Raw genomic sequence first — 19,562 nt, 5'->3', positions numbered from 1 at the left:
ACTGATATTGAAATTATGATTAAAAACCTTCCAACAAACAAAAGCCCAGGACCAGACGGTTTCACAGGGAAATTCTATCAAACATTTAAAGAAGAGCTAACACCTATCCTTCTCAAACTCTTCCAAAATATAGCAGAGGGAGGAACACTCCCAAACACACTCTAAGAGGCCACCAGCACCCTGATACCAAAACCAGACAAAGATGTCACAAAAAAAGAAAACTACAGGTCAATATCACTGATGAACATAGATGCAAAAATCCTCAACAAAATACTAGTAAACAGAATCCAACAGCACATTAAAAGGATCATACACCATGATCGAGTGGATTTTATCCCAGGAATGCAAGGATTCTTCACTATATGCAAATAAATTAATGTGATAAACCATATTAACAAATTGAAGGAGAAAAACCATATGATCATCTCAATAGATGCAGGAAAAGCTTTTGGCAAAATTCAACACCCATTTATGACAAAAACTCTCCAGAAAGTAGGCATAGAGGGAACTTACGTCAACATAATAAAGGACATATAAGACAAACCCACAGCCAACATCGTTCTCAATGGTGAAAAACTCAAACCATCTCCACTAAGATCAGGAACAAGACAAGGCTGCCCACTCTCACCACTTATTCAACATAGTTTTGGAAGTTTTAGCCACAGCAATCAGAGAATAAAAAGAAATAAAAGGAATCCAAATCGGAAAAGAAGTGAAACTGTCACTGTTTGCAGATGACATAATACTATACATAGAGAATCCTAAAGATGCTACCAGAAAACTACTAGAGCTAATCAATGAATTTGGTAAAGTAGCAGGATACAAAGTTAATGCACAGAAATCTCTTGCATTCCTATACACTAATTATGAAAAATCTGAAAGAGAAATTAAGGAAACACTTCCATTTACTGCTGCAACAAAAAGAATAAAATACCTGGAATAAACCTACCTAAGGAGGCCAAAGACCTCTATTATATTTTTCAGCTCCAGCATATTTGGGGAGTTTCCCATGACTTATTATAGTAAAAAAGCCGCGTGCTCTCTCAAGAAATGTGTATTCTATATAATGACAAAATGAATAGGTAGTGTGATATGACACAAAAAGCACTGGACTGGGAGTCAGGACTACTATTAACTGGCTGTGTGAGCCTTGGAGAAATAAGTGAACCTGTTGTCTTGGCTTCAGTTTCATCTTCAGGAAAATTGAAGTAAATGGACTAGAATCTCTAGGTCATGGGTCTTTAATTGCTATATGTAGCATAACCATTATGTGTGCTGAGGACCAAACTAGCCCAAGTGGTGGCTGGTCAGCAGCCAGTGTCAGGGTGATTGGAAGAGAAAGAGTGGAGAAAGTGATTTCCAAGTTGAAGGCCAGCTTTGGAGAAACCTGCAACTACAGAATGTGAAGCATGGTAAGTATGGTAGATGAACAGGCAAGCCCATGCCTGAAGTTTTTTTTTGTTTAATATTTTTTCATGTAATTCAAGAGGAATTCAAGTGATGTTGACCACTAAGAAAAGAAATAATCTGATTAAAGGGAGACTTGAAGAGGGAATTCTCAGGGCTCCACTAATGTACCTGGAAGGTGAGGGAGTGGAGCACAGGCTTTACGATGGCCACCGACCCAATCACAGCAGAGCATTTCCACTTGCCACTCCTCCCATCATTCCCCTCTATGACTTTGGAGACTGTTACAAAATGTTTGCTTAATAGTGATTTGAGTATTTGTATCTTTTACGTACTTTTCCATGCATTTCAAATTTTTTAAAAATTATGTTAAGATAAAATATGTCCTGAATAATGCTCCCCAAATTTTTAAACTGAGAAGACATGTCTAAGTAGCAATTTGATTCTGGCAAATAAAGTGTGTTAAATTTAAAATTTCATGGGTCAAATTTATACAGAAGACAGGTGGGAGAAAAATCCTTTGAAAAACAAACACATTGTGTGCTTCCTGCCAATAAAAACATAATACTTCCTCATTGTCATTAATAAAAGATAATACTTTCAAAGTTCTGTAGACACTGAAAAGAAAGAAAACACTCAAATGCGTCACCTATTTCCACATTCAAGTCTGAGAAGCTATATAAATTTCTCCAGCCTCTGGCAGAAAACACCAAACCAACCGTAAGTCCGAGAGCAATCATCTCTGGACAGCAGCTATGCAGCTGGCCGTGCTGACCGTGCTGTACGCTGTGAGTGTGCTGCCTGGCACCCTGGCCCTGCAGCTTCCCCAGAAGGCAGGAGGCATGAGTGAGCTGCCGTGGGAACAGGCTCAGGTATGTCACTGGCCCACTCACCTGGGCCTCCACAGGCTCACCATCAGCATTAGGAAGTATGTTTTTCAATTTTAATAATTTTTCTGATTATATAGGTAATATATGTTTTAATCAAGTAGCTGTTAAGAGCAAGCTTTGGAGCCTTCCCAAAGTGGATTCAAGTTCCATCTCCTCCACTCAACTGTGTAGATGAACACAGGAATGTTATTAAACTTCTCTGAGCTTCAGTTTTCTAATTTGGAAGTTGGATAATATAATGATATCAACAAAATGGGGGTGTTGTGAAGCACTTTACAGAGTACCTGAGACATATTCAACAAATTGAAGTCCTTATTGCTACTATTATTTATTGTAACTTGAGATTTTTCTCATAATGAGCAAAGTGTTGCCTCTTAAGATGAGGACTGCTTGTGATGGAGAGACTTGAAAAGAAAAAATGAGGGTATAAGTTGCAGTCCTCCCACTGACAAGCCAATGATGATGGGCAAGGCATGAACTTCTGACTTTGTTTTCTCATATATCTAATAGAGACAATAATACTGTGTTTTATACCTCACAGGATTATTCTAGAGCATAAAGGAAGTGGTAACAATACCAATTATCATGTATGTAACAATTGCAGATTATAAAGTACTTCATATATATTGTGTCATTGAATCCTTAGCTCTATCCTGGGAAAAAGAAGAAACGAAAGTAAGGTTAATTCACATACTTACTAACTGTAGAGATAAGAATCAAGGACAAGTTCTGGTTCAAAAATCATGTTCTTTCCAATATACTACTTAATAAGTAGTCTAATAAGTGTAAGTAATTATTACCTGGTAAAATAATGGGACATCTACTCCTAAGTATTGTTTATAAATTTAAGCCTTAAGCATAAGAAAAGTTGTGTTTTATTTCACACTAACTTTGACTTTTTAAAAGTCCATCTAATACATTGGACTGAACCATATGAAATCAGTGATATTTGACAGGTTTTTTTTTCTCCAAAGGAGCAATTTCATATGGGTCCACCTAATGGACTCTACAGAAGGAGTACACTTGCAAGAGTATTGAGTCCCTTTACCCATGGTGCACGTTGCCAATAAACCAGAGGGAGGTTCTCTAGGTTTAAAGGAAGGCAGGAAAATTCATCTTAAGGATGCAGAGAGATTTCTTACAAAGGGTGTCTTTGTAAAGCCTGTAGCTCTGGAAGGGAAAAAAATGAGGTATTTGTTTTCAAATCAGGGATTAATTGCTAATTGTCATGGGTGAACAATAAGTGTTTGTTGTATTGAATGAAATACAGTCGTTGGTAACAGGAAGACAGCACAATATTGCTAAGTTTACTTATATAAAGTGCATACTCCTAAGCGGTTCTCAGACAAGTAAACATTACCACCTACTCCAAATTAGATTGCAAATGAGTGAGCCAATGTTTAAATCATTTCAAAGATATTATCACACATTATATAACACTATACATTTTTCTGATGAAATGGGCTTTGGAATCAGAACACAAGTTCAAATACCAGCTCCTTTGGTTACTCATGGGGTGACCTCGTGCAACTTATTTCACTCTCCTGAGCCATGATTCTTCAAATGTGAAATAGGAAAATAATGCCATACCTTACTTCACAGGGTGGTTATGAGGTTTAAATGAGATAAGTAATGTAAAGCCCCTGTTATAGTCCCTGGCACTACTAAGGTGCTTAATAAAAGTCCTTTGCTGCTGTTATTATTTCATTCACTTTCTATTTTTTCCTATTTAGGCTGCTGGACTGCCATCCTCATACCCATTCACTAGTGTCCTTTAAGAAATTCCCAGGGACCCAATTGCCCATGGAATACACCTGAGAGACCTGCTTTATCCTGCAGTCTCACAAAGAGGGTTTTATTAAGGAGTTAGCCATGGAAAGAGCACTGGCCTGGCAGTCAAGAAACTCAGAGCCAGTTCTGCTACTAACTTAACACGTGACCCCAGGGCAAATCGTTTAGTTACTAAGAGTTCTGATTTCTTCACCTGGAGAATACGTATATAAAACAAAATAATGTCATAATAACCTTTCCCAGGACTAAAATATTAAGACCTTTAACCTCAGCTGGGATCTGATCTCCAGAGAATTTTAGAAAGAGCTGGGTGACTTTGGATCTCCCCATAGGGTCTCTGATGCCAAGGGGAGGTCTCAGCTGTGCCCCTTGAGGGCACACTGGGCACTCTTCCTGATTGGCTATTACAAACAAGTCTATGTTTTATAAAGTATACAGTGTGTTTCTCTTCAAAACGTTTAATGGGATAAAAGAAAAATGGAGGGACTCTTTTGCTCATGAAATGAAATGGCAGTGCTTCATCATCAATATTAAGTTTTCTTTTCATTAATGCACTCTTGTTTTACTTGTTTACTATGTAAGTATTCTGCCTTCACACTACTATTTGGGTCCACAGGAGTCAGAAGCAAAGATGTGCAGACTTCTGAGCTAAAAGAAGACAATAAACAAGAATTATAGATCAATTACTCTCTTTCCAATAGGACTATCTGAAAAGATTTTATCCATCTGATTCAAAAATAAGGGACCCCAATAGTTTAGAAGTCAAACTCAAGCAGATGCAAAACTTTTTTCGCCTGCCTATAACTGGAACATTAAGCTCCCACATTATAGAAATCATGCGGAAGCCCAGATGTGGAGTGCCAGATGTTGCAGAATATTCCCTATTCCCAGATCGCCCAAAATGGACTTCCAAAGTGGTCACCTACAGGTTAGTTTTGCTTTGGCTCATTTTAGCAAAAACAGTAAAGCCTATTTCCTAAAAGGTCAAACATTGTTTTCTTGTTTTCTACCAGGATCGTGTCATATACTCGAGACTTACCACATGTCATAGTGAATCAATTAGTGGCAAAGGCCTTCAACGTGTGGAGCAAAGAGATCCCACTGAGCTTCAAGAGAGTTAGCTGGGGAATTGCTGATATCATGATTGGCTTTGCAAGAGGAGGTAAGGAAGATTCCTGCAGGCTGATCCTGTGTGCTATTTTGCTTGTTATTTATATCAGTGCCCTCCTCTTTCTGGGATTTAAAAATCTTTAAAGAGATATAGATAGATGATAGATGATAGATAGATAGATAGATCATCTCATTAAAGATCAATGTTCTTACACTTTTTCTAGTCCATTAACTTCGAGCCACTTTTTATAGCAGAAGATGGCAAACTATGGCCCATGAGCCAAATCTGTAAATAGTTATTAGAACACAGCCATGGTCCTTCAATTACCTATTGTCTATGAGTGCTTTGGGGCTACAATGGCAGACTTTAGCAATTCCGACAGAGGTCTTCAAGCCCACAAAGCTGGTCCTTCACAGAAAATGTTTGCCAACCTCTGTTTTGCAACATGAATCATGATATACATATATATTTATGGGACAGTTTAAAATATATCTAACTAACATCAACATTAAACCAAAAGAAGAGGTTACAACTTCCAAAGGCCTTAAGTGGTCTCCAAGAAGTGAACAGTCCCTGTGGCTTATTGCCAACACCCTTCATGTAGTAAAAAGTAGAAAATAGAGAACTTTCATATTAAAGGGCTTAAGGAGATATAACCCATATACATGAACTGCTATTAATTGCTGGTGTTTCATGGTGCAAATTTAGAGGAAAATGTTGGTCTTTTTGGCCTGCTTTAATGTTAAACTTCCTGGGTGCTGTGAATTTAGCTGAAATTTGAGCTTCAACCACAATATTAACAAGACTGAAGAAAACCTTACAGAAAAGCACTGATCATGGCACTCCATGTTTTTCAAGAACTGGATAAACTGGATATGGCCTGACACCAATTTGAAAATAAATGTCTCTGCATCACAAATAAAAGCACTATCAAAATCTATTTTAAGACACCTTGAGCACAGTTCTTCAAGGGACTGTCTACTACATCCACAAAGAAAAAGCTGGGTTTTTAAGAAAACGTATATTAAATGGTATGCAGTTATCTGCTGAATCCAGTACTCAAACTCATTGTGCACTCTGCCACCATCCAGCTAAGGAAAATGATCAAACATAACACTGATGTTGTAGCATAACACTGATGTAGATGCCACCATAAGTAGGATGTGAATGTATTTAAAGTCCATATCAGTAAGCTTTCAACATGTGGTGGTTATCAGGGATGAGCAGTGGTTCTGTGAAAGAAAAAGTCCCTGTGACAAATAAACACCCAAACCACCCTGTGTATGCAGCTGACTGCTTGAGGCTAATCTTTCTAACCTCAATAATCATGTACTATAAACTAAAAGATGAAATGACTGGAGATAAATTCAGTCACTAAAGGCAATTACCACTTTTTCTTTCAGCTCACGGGGACCCCGACCCATTTGATGGGACAGGAAACACACTGGCTCATGCCTTTCCACCTGGGCCAGGCCTGGGAGGAGATGCTCACTTTGATGAGGATGAACGCTGGACTGATGCTAGCAGTATAGGTACAGCATCCCAAATCTCTTCCACTACATATCCTTTTTAAAATCCTGAACTTTTTATACTTAACTATCTTTAATTTGACAATTGAAAGCAATTAATAATAGTTATTGAGCACTTGCTAACTGCCACCTCTGTGCTTTAAATGCATTATTGCATTTAATATGCTCATAATGCTCCATATATAGAAGATAGATACTCAGGCTACAGAGTCAAAAAATGTTGGGTTCAATTTGCTTTACCTCTACCAATTACTCACTTTGTGTCTTTGGGCAAGTTATTTAACTTCTCTGAGCCTCAGTTTCCTTATCTATGAAATGGGACTATAAATAATTCCTACCTCACAGGATTGCTGTTGGAATTAAATGAGATAATGCTTATGCAGTGCTTAGCACAGTGCTTGGTATATATTAATAATTCAATAAATTATAGCCCTTCTATATATATCCCCAAAATAAGTTTTTTAATTGAAGGTGAAAGAGGAGCAGAGACTATGATATTTGAGAAGTATATACAGTTCTGATATTATTCACTGTTTTTCAGAAAGAACCCACACCATAACCCAGCCTATCATATTCATCACTTTACAAAGTAGAAGATCATAGACAAAACAGAAAACTAATGAAGAGAAGCTCTAGATAAATAACCCTAACTGGAGACAATGCTTTTTTTTTTTTTTTAACATCTTTATTGGAGTATAATTGCTTTACAATGGTGTGTTAGTTTCTGCTTTATAACAAAGTGAATCAGTTATACATATACATATGTCCCCATATCTCTCCCTTCTTGCGTCTCCCTCCTTCCCACCCTCCCTATCCCACCCCACTAGGTGGTCACAAAGCATCAGGCTGATCTCCCTGTGCTATGGGGCTGCTTCCCACTAGCTAGCTATTTTACGTTTGGGAGTGTATATATGTCCATGCCACTCTCTCACTTTGTCACAGTTTACCCTTCTCCCTCCCCATATCCTCAAGTCCATTCTCTAGTAGGTCTGTGTCTTTATCCCTGTCTTACCCCTAGGTTCTTCATGACATTTTTTTTCTTAAATTCCATATATATGTGTTAGCATACGGTATTTGTATTTCTCTTTCTGACTTACTTCACTCTGTATGACAGACTCTAGGTCCATCCACCTCATTACAAATAGCTCAATTTCGTTTCTTTTTATGGCTAATATTCCATTGTATATACGTGCCACATCTTCTTTATCCATTCATCCGATGATGGACACTTAGGTTGTTTCCATCTCCAGGCTATTGTAAATAGAGCTGCAATGAACATTTTGGTACATGACTCTTTTTGAATTATGGTTTTCTCAGGGTATATGCCCAGTAGTGGGATTGCTGGGTCATATGGTAGTTCTATTTGTAGTTTTTTAAGGAACCTCCATACTGTTCTCCATAGTGGCTGTACTAATTCACATTCCCACCAGCAGTGCAAGAGTGTTCCCTTTCTTCCACACCCTCTCCAGCATTTATTGTTTCCAGATTTTTTGTTGATGGCCATTCTGACTGGTGTGAGATGATATCTCATTGTAGTTTCGATTTGCGTTTCTCTAATGATTAATGATGTTGAGGATTCTTTCATGTGTTTGTTGGCAGTCTGTATATCTTCTTTGGAGAAATGTCGATTTAGGTCTTCTGCCCATTTTTGGTTTGGGTTGTTTGTTTTTTTGTTATTGAGCTGCATGAGCTGCTTGTAAATTTTGGAGATTAATCCTTTGTCAGTTGCTTCATTTGCAAATATTTTCTCCCATTCTGAGGGTTGTCTTTTGGTCTTGTTTATGGTTTCCTTTGCTGTGCAAAAGCTTTGAAGTTTCATTAGGTCCCATTTGTTTATTTTTGTTTTTATTTCCATTTCTCTAGGAGGTGGGTCAAAAAGGATCTTGCTGTGATTTATGTCATAGAGTGTTCTGCCTGTTTTCCTCTAAGAGCTTGATAGTTTCTGGCCTTACATTTAGGTCTTTAATCCATTTTGAGCTTATTTTTGTGTATGGTGTTAGGGAGTGACCTAATCTCATACTTTTACATGTACCTGTCCAGTTTTCCCAGCACCACTTATTGAAGATGCTGTCCTTTCTCCACTGTACATTTTTTAAAAAGTGGCTACTGGTTACTGGCCCTGAAAGTGAAATGAGTACTCGTGTTTGGCAATGGGAATTCACCACTACAGTGATGCCTTGCCATGAAAATCTAACCTATGTAAAATTATGACACTGCTTCCGTTTCACATCTTGCATACCTTTTTCATTCTTCCTTCTTCGCACTCAAGGTAAGCTAAAGACAGCTTCCTTCAATCTAATGCACCACAATTGGAACTCTGGCCACTCAAACACATTCACACCTTCCCCCTTATTTGCAAAGCCTTTCTATGAGTCTGAGGGAGAGAGAGCACATACATAATACACTTTAACAAATCAAAAGCAAATCCCAGCATCGCCTGGAGTTCCTGCCTTATGGTCGTGCTTTCTCAAAGCCAACTTTCTCTCTCCTGCTATTCAAAGTCACTATCATTTATTGAATAGCCATTATTATTTTCCAGATATTGGGAAACTCATTATGACAAATCGACAAGGTAGGAATTACTATCTCCATTTAACAGATGAGGAACTGAGACTCAGAAATACCCATTAATTTGTCCAAAGTTGTCCAGCTAGTAAGTAGCAGAGCTGGGTTTCAAAACCAGGTCTTTATACAATACTTAGAAGCCTTTGCTTTCCTCTACTGAATACTGCTATCTGAGTGATTACATAAGAAGCGAATAGGCAGAAATACATTATATTAAAAAAAAGTGATGAGATTAAAGCACTACTATTCTTTTTTTTAAAACTTTATTGAAGTATAGTTGATTTAGTGTTGTGTTAATTTCTGCTGTACTGCAAAGTCATTCAGTTATACACATATTCTTTTTCATATACTTTTCCATTATGGTTTATCACAGGATATTGAATAGAGTTCCCTGTGCTTTACAGTAGGAACTTGTTGTTTATCCATTCTATATATAATGGTTTGCATCTGCTAATCCCAAACTCCCAATCCTTCCCTCCCACACCCCCACTTGGCCACCATGAGTCTGCTCTCAATGTCTGTGGGTCTGTTTTTGTTTCATAGATATGTTCATTTGTGTCATATTTTAGATTCCACATATAAGTGATGTCAGATGGCATTTGTCTTTTTCTTATTTCACTTAGTATGATATCTCAGGTCCATCCATGTTGCTGCTAATGGCATTATTTCATTATTTTCTATGGCTGAGTAGTATTCCATCATATAAATGTACCACATCTGCATTTTTTTAACATCTTTATTGGAGTATAATTGCTTTACAGTGGTGTGCTAGTTTCTGCTGCATAACAAAGTGAATCAGCTATACGTATACATATAACACCATAACTCCTCCTTCTTGCGTCTCCCTCCTACCCTACCTATCTCACCCCTCTAGGTGGTTAAAAAGCACCAAGCTGATCTCCCTGTTCTGTGTGGCTGCTTTCCAATAGCTCTCTATTTTACATTTGGTAGGGTATATATGTCCATGCCACTCTCTCACTTCATCCCAGCTTACCCTTGCCCCTCCCCATGTCCTCAAGTCCATTCTCTATGTCTGCATCTTTATTCCTGTCCTACTCTGAGGTTCTTCAGAACCCTTTTTTTTTTTAAGATTCCATATATATGTGTTAGCATACGGTACTTGTTTTTCTCTTTCTGACTTATTTCATTCTGTATGACAGAATGTAGGTCCATCCACCTCGCTACAAATAACTCAATTTCGTTTCTTTTTATGGCTGAGTAATATTCCATTGTATATAAGTGCCACATCTTTTTACCTATTCATCTGTCGATGGACACTTAGGTTGCTTCCTGGCTACTGTAAATAGTGCTGCAATGAATATTGGGTACATGGCTCTTTTTGAATTATGGCTCTCTCTGGGTATATGCCCGGCAGTGGGATTGCTGAGTCGTATGCTAGTTCTATTTTTAGTTGTTTAAGGAACCTCCATAGTGGCTGTACCAATTTACATTCCCACCAACAGTGCAAGAGGGTTCCCTTTTCTCCTCACTCCCCCCCTGCATTTATTGCTTCTAGATATTTTGATGATGGCCATTCTGACTGGTGTGAGGTGATACCTCATTGTAGTTTTGATTTGCATTTCTCTAATGATTAGTGATGTTGAACATCCTTTCATGTGTTTGTTGGCAATCTGTATATCTTGTTTAGAGAAATGTCTTTTTAGGTCTTCTGCCCATTTTTGGACTGGGTTGTTTGATTTTTTGATATTGAACTGCATGAGCTGCTTGTATATTTTGGAGATTAATCTTTTGTCAGTTGCTTCATTTGCAAATATTTTCTCCCATTCTGAGGGTTGTCTTTTGGTCTTGTTTATGGTTTCCTTTGCTGTGTGTGCAAAAGCTTTTAAGTTTCATTAGGTCCCATTTGTTTATTTTCGTTTTTATTTCCATTTCTCTAGGAGGTGGGTCAAAAAGGATCTTGCTGTGATTTATGTCATAGAGTGTTCTGCCTATGTTTTCCTCTAAGAGTTTTATAGTTTCTGGCCTTACATTTAGGTCTTTAATCCATTTGGAGTTTATTTTCGTGTATGGTGTTATGGAGTGTTCTAATTTCATTCTTTTACATGTAGTTGTCCAGTTTTCCCAGCACCACTTATTGAAGAGGCTGTCTTTTCTCCATTGTATATTACCTCCTTTGTCAAAGATAAGGTGACCATAGGTGCATGGGTTTATCTCTGGGCTTTCTATCCTGTTCCATTGATCTATCTTTCTGTTTTTGTGTCAGTACCATACTGTCTTGATTACTGTAGCTTTGTACTGTAGTCTGAAGTCAGGGAGCCTGATTTCTCCAGCTCCATTTTTCTTTCTCAATATTGCTTTGGCTATTCAGGATCTTTTGTGCTTCTGTACAAATGTGAAATTATTTGTTCTAGTTCTGTGAAAAATGCCGTTGGTAATTTGATAGGGATTGCGTTGAATCTGTAGATTGCTTTTGGTAGTATAGTCATTTTCACAATGTTGATTCTTCCAATCCAAGAACATGGTATATCCCTCCATCTGCTTGTATCCTCTTTCATTTCTTTCATAAGAGTCCTATAGTTTTATGCATACAGGTCTTTTGTCTCCTCAGGTAGTTTTATTCCTAGATACTTTATTCTTTTTGTTGCAGTGGTAAATGGGAGTGTCTCCTCAATTTCTCTTTCAGATTTTTCGTCATTAGCATATAGGAATGCAAGAGATTTCTGTGCATTAATTTTGTATCTTGCTACTCTACCACATTCATTGATTAGCATTAGTAGTTTTCTAGTAGCATCGTTAGGATTCTCTATGTATAGTATTATGTCATCTGCAAACAGTGACAGCTTTACTTCTTCTTTTCTGATTTGGATTCTTTTTATTTCTTTTTCTTCTCTGATTGCTGTGGTTAAAACTTCCAAAACTATGTTGAATAATAGTGGTGAGGGTGGGCAACCTTATCTTCTTCCTCATCTTAGTGTAAATGGGTTCAGTTTTTCACCATTGAGAACGATGTTGGCTGTGGGTTTGTCATATATGGCCTTTATTATGTTGACACAAGTTCCCTCTATGACTACTTTCTGGAGGGTTTTTATCATAAATGGGTGTTGAATTTTGTCAAAAGCTTTTTCTGCATCTATTGAGATGATCATATGGTTTTTATTCTTCAGTTTGTTAATATGGTGTATCTCACTGACTGATTTGAGTATATTGAAGAATCCTTGCATTCCTGGGCTAAACCTCACTCGATCATGGTGTATGATCCTTTTAATGTGCTGTTGGATTCTGTTTGCTAGTATTTTGTTGAGGATTTTTGCATCTATGTTCATCAGTGATATTGGCTTGTAGTTTTCTTTTTTTGTGACATCTTTGTCTGGTTTTGGTATCAGGGTGATGGTGGCCTCTTAGAGTGTGTTTGGGAGTGTTCCTCCCTCTGCTATATTTTGGAAGAGTTTGAGAAGGATAGGTGTTAGCTCTTCTTTAAATGTTTGATAGACTTTGCCTTTGAAGCCATCTGTCCTGAGCTTTTGTTTGTTGGAAGGTTTTTAATCATAATTTCAATATCAGTGCTTGTGATTGGTCTGTTTATATTTTCTATTTCTTCCTGGTTCAGTCTCATAAGGTTGTGCTTTTCTAAGAATTTGTCCATTTCTTCCAGGTTGTCCATTGTATTGGCATATAGTTGCTTGTAGTAATCTCTCATGATCTTTTGTATTTCTGCAGTGTCAGTTGTTACTTCTCCTGTTTCATTTCTAATTCTGTTGATTTGAGTCTTCCCTTTTGTCTTGATGAGTCTGGCTCATGGTTTATCAATTTTGTTTATCTCTGAAAAATCCAGCTTTTATTTTTATTGATCTTTGCTATTGTTTCCTTCATTTCTTTTTCATTTATTTCTGATCTGATCTTTATGATTTCTTTCCTTCTGCTGACTTTCAGGTTTTTTTTGTTCTTTCTTTCTCTAATTGCTTTAGGTGTAAGGTTAGGTTGTTGATTTGAGATGTTTCTTGTTTCTTGAGGTAGGATTGTATTGCTATAAACTTGCCTCTTAGAACTGCTTTTGCTGCATCCCATAGGTTTTGGGTCATCGTGTTTTCATTTTCATATGTTTCTAGGTATTTTATTTATTTCCTCTTTTATTTCTTCAGTGATCTCTTGGTTATTTAGTAGTATATTTTTTAGCCTCCATGTGTTTGTATTTTTTACAGATTTTTTCCTGTAATTGATATCTAGTCTCATAATGTTGTGGTTGGAAAAGATACTTGATATGATTTCAATTTTCTTAAATTTACCAAGGCTTGATTTGTGACCCAAGATATGATCTATCCTAGAGAATGTTCCAGGAGCACTTGAGAAGAAAGTGTATTCTGGTTTTTTTGGATGGAATGTCCTGTAAATATCAATTAAGTACATCTTGTTTAATGTATCATTTAAAGCTTGTGTTTCCTTATTTATTTTCATTTTGGATGATCTGTCCATTGGTGAAAGTGAGTTGTTTAAGTCCTCTACTATGACTGTGTTACTGTTGATTTCCCCTTTCATGGCTGTTAGCACTTGCCTTATGTATTGAGGAAAGAACTACTATTCTGATTCCTCTTCTAAACCTTCCGCCCTTGTGAAGGCCTGGAAACAAATAAGCTAACTATGGAGAATTTAAATGGTTAGGTATTTTATAGTTATTTTATTTTTATTATTATCTATTTTGATTTTATTATATATATAGTTATTTTTTACAGTTACTGTATGTCTCTTTTGTTGCAGGAGTTAATTTCCTGTATACTGCAACTCATGAACTTGGCCATTCCTTGGGTCTGGATCATTCATCTGATCCTAATGCTGTGATGTATCCAACTTATGGAGAAGGCGATTACAAGAATTTCAAACTTTCACAGGATGATATCAATGGAATTCAGAAATTATATGGTAATATTTATGATTTCCATATTTCCAATGTCTCCTTAAGACATTGCCTCCTTTGGGTAGGCTTGAATGAGAAAGACTGGGAAATAGGTATTTACTTGGAAAAACACACTGGAACTTTTATATCTAAAAGCCTATTGAGGGGAGAAATTTGAGACATTAGATACTTGAAATTTAATCATGCTATTTTATACTATGAGGATATTGATTTTAAGTTTTAAGTAATATAGTATCATTTGGTGAAATCATGAAAATGATGCTCTCAAACGTTTTTTATAAGCTGCCACTCACTCTTCTTTCTTGCTTGGTTCAAATACTTTAGGGAGCCTCCCCCATAGGGACGGACAGAGGAACATAACACCTTCCCCCGTAGCTTCCTGCTCCCAAGGGTTTGGCCCTAGGTCCTTAAAAGTTACCCAATTTTTCCTGCCTGTATATATGCATAGGGAAATGGGTTAACCATAGACAGTGACTTCTTATTATTGCTGGTCATGATGGGTATGAATATACCATGTCCCAATCTACACTTTTTTGTTTTAATCAAGTTTCAAATTCAATTTAAAAGAATAAACTGATTTGTATTTGCTTGATCAAGTCAAAAAGAGTAATGTGAGAAAGGAATCAAAGGACAAGGATAAAAAGCCATGTCTCTAGATAAAGATGAGAATAGTAAGAGTCAAAGAAGCTAAATAAATCGTCCAAGGACAAGAAGCTGCTGAATTCTTGAACAAAGATTCCAAGCCAGGGCTGCATGATTTCACATTCTTTCTACTTCATATTTCAGCCTATCACTACTTAGTATGCTTCTAAAAGCAATTTGGAAAAGAAAATACATACAGAATGATATCTTTAAGTACACAGATATAATTAAACCTTTCCGGCAAATTACCAGGATGATAAGAATATTCGGCAAAAAGATAACATAAGAGTCTCTGAATGTTTAGAAGAGCAATGAAAGTGCTTCCACATAATAAATAATGTAATGTCCTCAGGGGGAAATTACTCCTGTAGGATAATGGATTTAAGCTATCCGTTGAACCTATAACTTACTATCAATCAGCATCTCCCAAACTGTGTTCCCAGAACACTGATCCTACCAGACAATTCCCCAAAAAAAGATGCTTTGGAGAAACAAGTTCAAAAACCACTACCTACTGTATTTAAAATGCAGAGGATGTTAAAAATGATCTAACAAACTGTCATTTAACTCAGTGCTTCCCAAATTATAATCCTTTTTGTGGCACACCCATTGAGCCCTCTCAGAATAGCATTTCAGAGAACACGTTTTGGAAAATACCATTAACTGTACCACAAAGTTCTGACTTAAGGAGCTGCTGCTGTCCAAAAAAGTTCACGAAACACTGACAATTGTTGGTAAAGTCAACACCAACAAAACAGAAAATAGTACCTCCCCTTATGTAAAACTATGGAACTTACAGAATACTCTATGGCATGTATAACTATCTTTGAACCTTAAGAAAATTAGAAAGGGCCTGAAAAACGTTCTTCGGCAGACTGATTAGATTTAACATAAAGAAGATGGATTAGTGCATTAAATCCTTAAGTATTAGACAGTGAAGTGCCTCTAGTCAAAGTTGGAAAGAGGTAGCTTCTGGACAAATGAAAGTAAGATTTAATTACATAGGTTTTTAATGTAGGTAGTTTATTAATACAATAAGTGATGTGAGCAGAAAATATAAATTCAAAAGAATGTGGTTAAACTCATGGATATAAAATTCCCAACGTTCCTTTCAGAATAATAAAAATAATAGCTAAAATGCATCAAGTTTTTATAGTGTACCAGGCATTTCATGTGCAATAGCTTATTTAATTCAACAATCCAATGAGTTGTTACTGTCCTCATTTTACAGGCTGGTAATCTAACATGAAGAGAAGCTAAGTAATAACTTACACAAGATCACATGGCTGGTAAAATGACAGAGTGAAAAGACAGGGTGCAAAGATATCTGACCACCCAGGGACTACACTCCATACAGTGTTGCCTTTTTAGCCTTTGGAGGTTGTTCTTCAGAACTGTTGTCCCAGGCACAGAAACTGGGCTGGGTGAATGATGGACTGTACATACTGTGACATTTCTTGTGTTTTTATAGTCTTAGGATTTTTTAATATGTTTTATACGTTGTCAGAATGTTCTTATTTTGTCTCTTCACAGGAAAGAGAAATGATTCAAGAAAAAATTAGAAACTTCAGGGAGAACACACATTCATTCATTGGATTCTATATAGTTGTTCCCAACCAGAATTAAAGAACACTGTTGCTGCACTCCATTTACCCCTTGCTGCCTCCATCCTTGTATTGTGGTTGGTTTTCGTACATCTCTCTCCCCCTCATCTATGACTCTCCTCAAGCAACATGCACTTGGTGGATGTCAATAAATGTTAAATACATAGATAAATAAAATTTTTATTCCATGGTAAAATAATTTCTATTTGGAAATACTGTTTCTGTGGCAAGAGAAGATATGCTAAGACTAAGACCAGAAAAAAGAATTAAATAACCCCACCACATTATTTTGGGACTTCAGCTGCACCTCACCCTATCACTAGTTGGGTAAGGTATAGTATAGTATAGTATAGTATAGTGCAGTACAGTACAGTATAGTATAAACCAAGATAGTATAACCCAAAGGTACCTTAAGTTCCTCTCATCCTTTGGTCCAATCCCTCACTCTGAGTATTCTGGGAAGTCCAAATCTTCCCACAAAATGTGTGTGAATTCCCAGGGATTTACATTCTCATAGTCCCTTCTGGCACCAAGTTCCTGCCCCTGAACTGACTTCATGGCATCTCTCCGACCACAGCTGCTCTGTGTTCCCTTTCCTCTGCCCCATCACAACCCAAATATCAATCTCACTCTCTTCTCTTTTACTTTCTCCAAACCAGTCCTACAAGGCTTTTGTCAGATTGTTGACACTGCTGAAGATTTGCATCAACGGTGAGATTTTACACTGCACAAGGACAATGAAATTGAACTAAACTCAAATTAGATATTATCCTCACCCTTCAAATCCTTTACCCATCCCAGCATCAGGAATTTCCCACTGGCCACCTACCTCTGCAGGTTCCAACCTCCTACCACATCTCTCCCTAATCCTCAAATCTCTAAACCCCAGTCCTTCTGACTTCCCTCAGACACTCATTTCCTGAGGTTCAAGTAGCTCTCCCTCTCCATGCACAGAGACTCGCTACTGTATTTCTGTGGTAAAAACACTCTCTATGCGGGGCTTAATCCTTTAGCAGGACACAGAGCTGGCAAAGGCTTTTCCATTTCAGCCGTTCCTCCTCCATACTCCCTGCACCCATGCATGGTTTTCTCTACAAATAGAGGGATAAATAATTGTAATTTACTTTCTTACTGATACAAATTATGCCACACATAAGCACCCTGAAAAGATGTATTCATTTTTTAAAATTTCATTTAAGGATTTTTTTTCGCCCAAAATGGATCAAAATCCAAAACTCAGAAATACCACCAAAACCATTAAAGGAGCCATTCCAGGGACAGACAAAATGAGGGGGGGAATCTACAACCTAGGCAAAATGAGTTATATATTCAAAGACTCTCTTAAAACATAAGGGAATAGGTCTATAATAAAAATAAAAAGGAAGAAGTCATTAAATTTAAGCTCCTCACTTTGTAGATGACAAAACAGACCAAGAGAGGTTAAATTTTGCAGTAAACAAATGTGTCCTGTGATTAAAGCATTTTGTTTGTTTGTTTGCCTGTTTGCATTTTGGTTTGGGCAGCAGAAGGCAATATCTATCTTGTAGCTGAAGTGGATATTGTTTTTACCTGCCCAGCATCCCTTCACCCTACTTTTTGGGACAGGGACAGTCTTTCCCCTTTGTATATTATCTTAGTGAGACATACTTGAGTATGCCACATGCTGCCAGGGCTGAGAAGGGAGTACAGGACCCAAGTTTGGCCTATCAGACACTCCCTCTGAAAACACCAGACACTGATTCACCCTGGTAGTGAGTTTTGGAGACACCGCCTATTCATTCCTGCACCCAGATAAATCTCTGAAGCTGCCTTGGGTCCTGTCCTACAAACAGCTTAGGTACGGGGCGTCTCTTCCATGTTTTGCAGCTGACTGCATTGCCTTCTAATAAATTTTGTCTTTTGCTTATGTTAGCAAGAGTCAGTTTATGTCTGTTGCTTGCAAATCCCTGACACAGTAGCTTGAATGGCTCTCCTATGGTATCTGATATATGGATTCTGTTATATATCTCACCACATACTCCAATCTTAACCCTATGAAGTTAAGCTCTAACTCAGCACAGAAGTTGAATTTTCTTATTCCTATCCAAAAACCATAAAGCTGACTTCTAAAGAGAAATTTTGCCTAGAAAATAAGGAACCATGTTCTCTTTTTTTTTAATTGTGGTAAAATACACATAACATAAAATTTATCATCTTCACCATTTTTAAGTATATAGTTCAGTATAAAGTATATTCACATTGTTGTACAAGGGTAAGTGTTCTTACCCTTAGCACTATTAGCATGTTCAACTGAATAATTCTTTGTTAGAGGCTATTCTGTGCATGGTAGGATGCTCAGCAGCACCCCCTGGCCTCTCCCCACTACATGCCAGTAAAACATCCTCAGTCGTGGAAACCAAAGATGTGTTCAGACATTGCCAAATGACCCCTGAGGGGCAAAATAGCCCCCAGTTGAGATCCATGGAGCTAAAGAAAATAAAGTCCTATTTCACTGCATTATACTCAATGTCCCTTTTTACCTTTTTTTATCCCTACCATCTGGTAATCCTGTGTCATCCCATGGGAAAGGAAAACCAATAAAACATTAATGTGGCTTTGTCTGTTTTTGACACTTCTTTGAGGAAAGGACTGTCATATTTTAAGGAATAAAACCAACTGTATGCCAAAGCCAAGATGACGTATATTTATAGAAGTTCACAAAACTTGTTTGTATTCTGTCAATTATTTTTATTGTTGTCTTTTCTAATTTTAATGTCAAACTTCAGTTTCAGATAGAGGGCTGAGCACATGAATTTGTCTTCACTCCCCTCTGAGTTTCCATTTAAGTGGTAGTAGGGCAATAAAACAGAATAGGCGGAGGAGGTCTATCCATTGACAAGGAATTTCAGTAAGTTTCTGACGACCTAATACAGCTGATAGGTGAAACATATCAGACTTAGCCTGGGATATGTGAAGAGGTCTCAGGTGGAAATGGGAGTTAACTATGGTTACAGGATGAAATGTAAATTTGATCAATCACGACAAGGTAAAAATGTAGGAAGTTGGAGCACATTGCCAATTTCACGTATTATAAAACATACATGTTTACATATTAACATTGTTAAAAATAAGATGACATCTTGCAGCCGGGGCTGGCAATTCTCCAGGAGATTT

The 19,562-nt window shown here is 37.3% G+C and overlaps 1 protein-coding gene across 2 annotated transcripts; it reads left to right on the top strand.

The window, feature by feature from the left end:
• Positions 1–1,020: 1,020 nt before the first annotated feature.
• Positions 1,021–16,548, top strand: MMP7 (matrix metallopeptidase 7). 2 transcript variants are annotated; one of them, XM_060304475.1, is made up of 6 exons: positions 1,021–1,412; positions 4,790–5,016; positions 5,102–5,250; positions 6,603–6,731; positions 14,007–14,168; positions 16,339–16,548. In XM_060304475.1, exons 1-6 carry the CDS (start codon positions 1,410–1,412, stop codon positions 16,365–16,367), a joined length of 699 nt encoding a protein of 232 aa, XP_060160458.1. In that variant the 5' UTR covers positions 1,021–1,409; the 3' UTR covers positions 16,368–16,548. The 2 variants fall into 2 exon arrangements, with proteins under 2 accessions (XP_060160458.1, XP_060160457.1); XM_060304474.1 differs by lacking the exon at positions 1,021–1,412 and adding an exon at positions 2,163–2,279.
• Positions 16,549–19,562: the final 3,014 nt, after the last annotated feature.

Source organism: Globicephala melas, chromosome 8 (genome assembly GCF_963455315.2).
Source record: "Globicephala melas chromosome 8, mGloMel1.2, whole genome shotgun sequence".
Lineage (NCBI taxonomy): Eukaryota > Metazoa > Chordata > Mammalia > Artiodactyla > Delphinidae > Globicephala > Globicephala melas.
The sequence above is the reverse complement of the archived record's forward strand: the minus strand, read 5'-3'. Positions and strand labels throughout refer to the sequence as shown.

Coding starts and splice junctions, on each gene's coding strand:
- MMP7 (XM_060304474.1), top strand. CDS start 2,163: ATGCAGCTGGCCGTGCTGACCGTGCTGTACGCTGTGAGTGTGCTGCCT. Junction 5,017..5,101: donor TCCAAAGTGGTCACCTACAG/GTTAGTTTTGCT, acceptor GTTTTCTACCAG/GATCGTGTCATATACTCGAG. Junction 5,251..6,602: donor GATTGGCTTTGCAAGAGGAG/GTAAGGAAGATT, acceptor TTTTTCTTTCAG/CTCACGGGGACCCCGACCCA.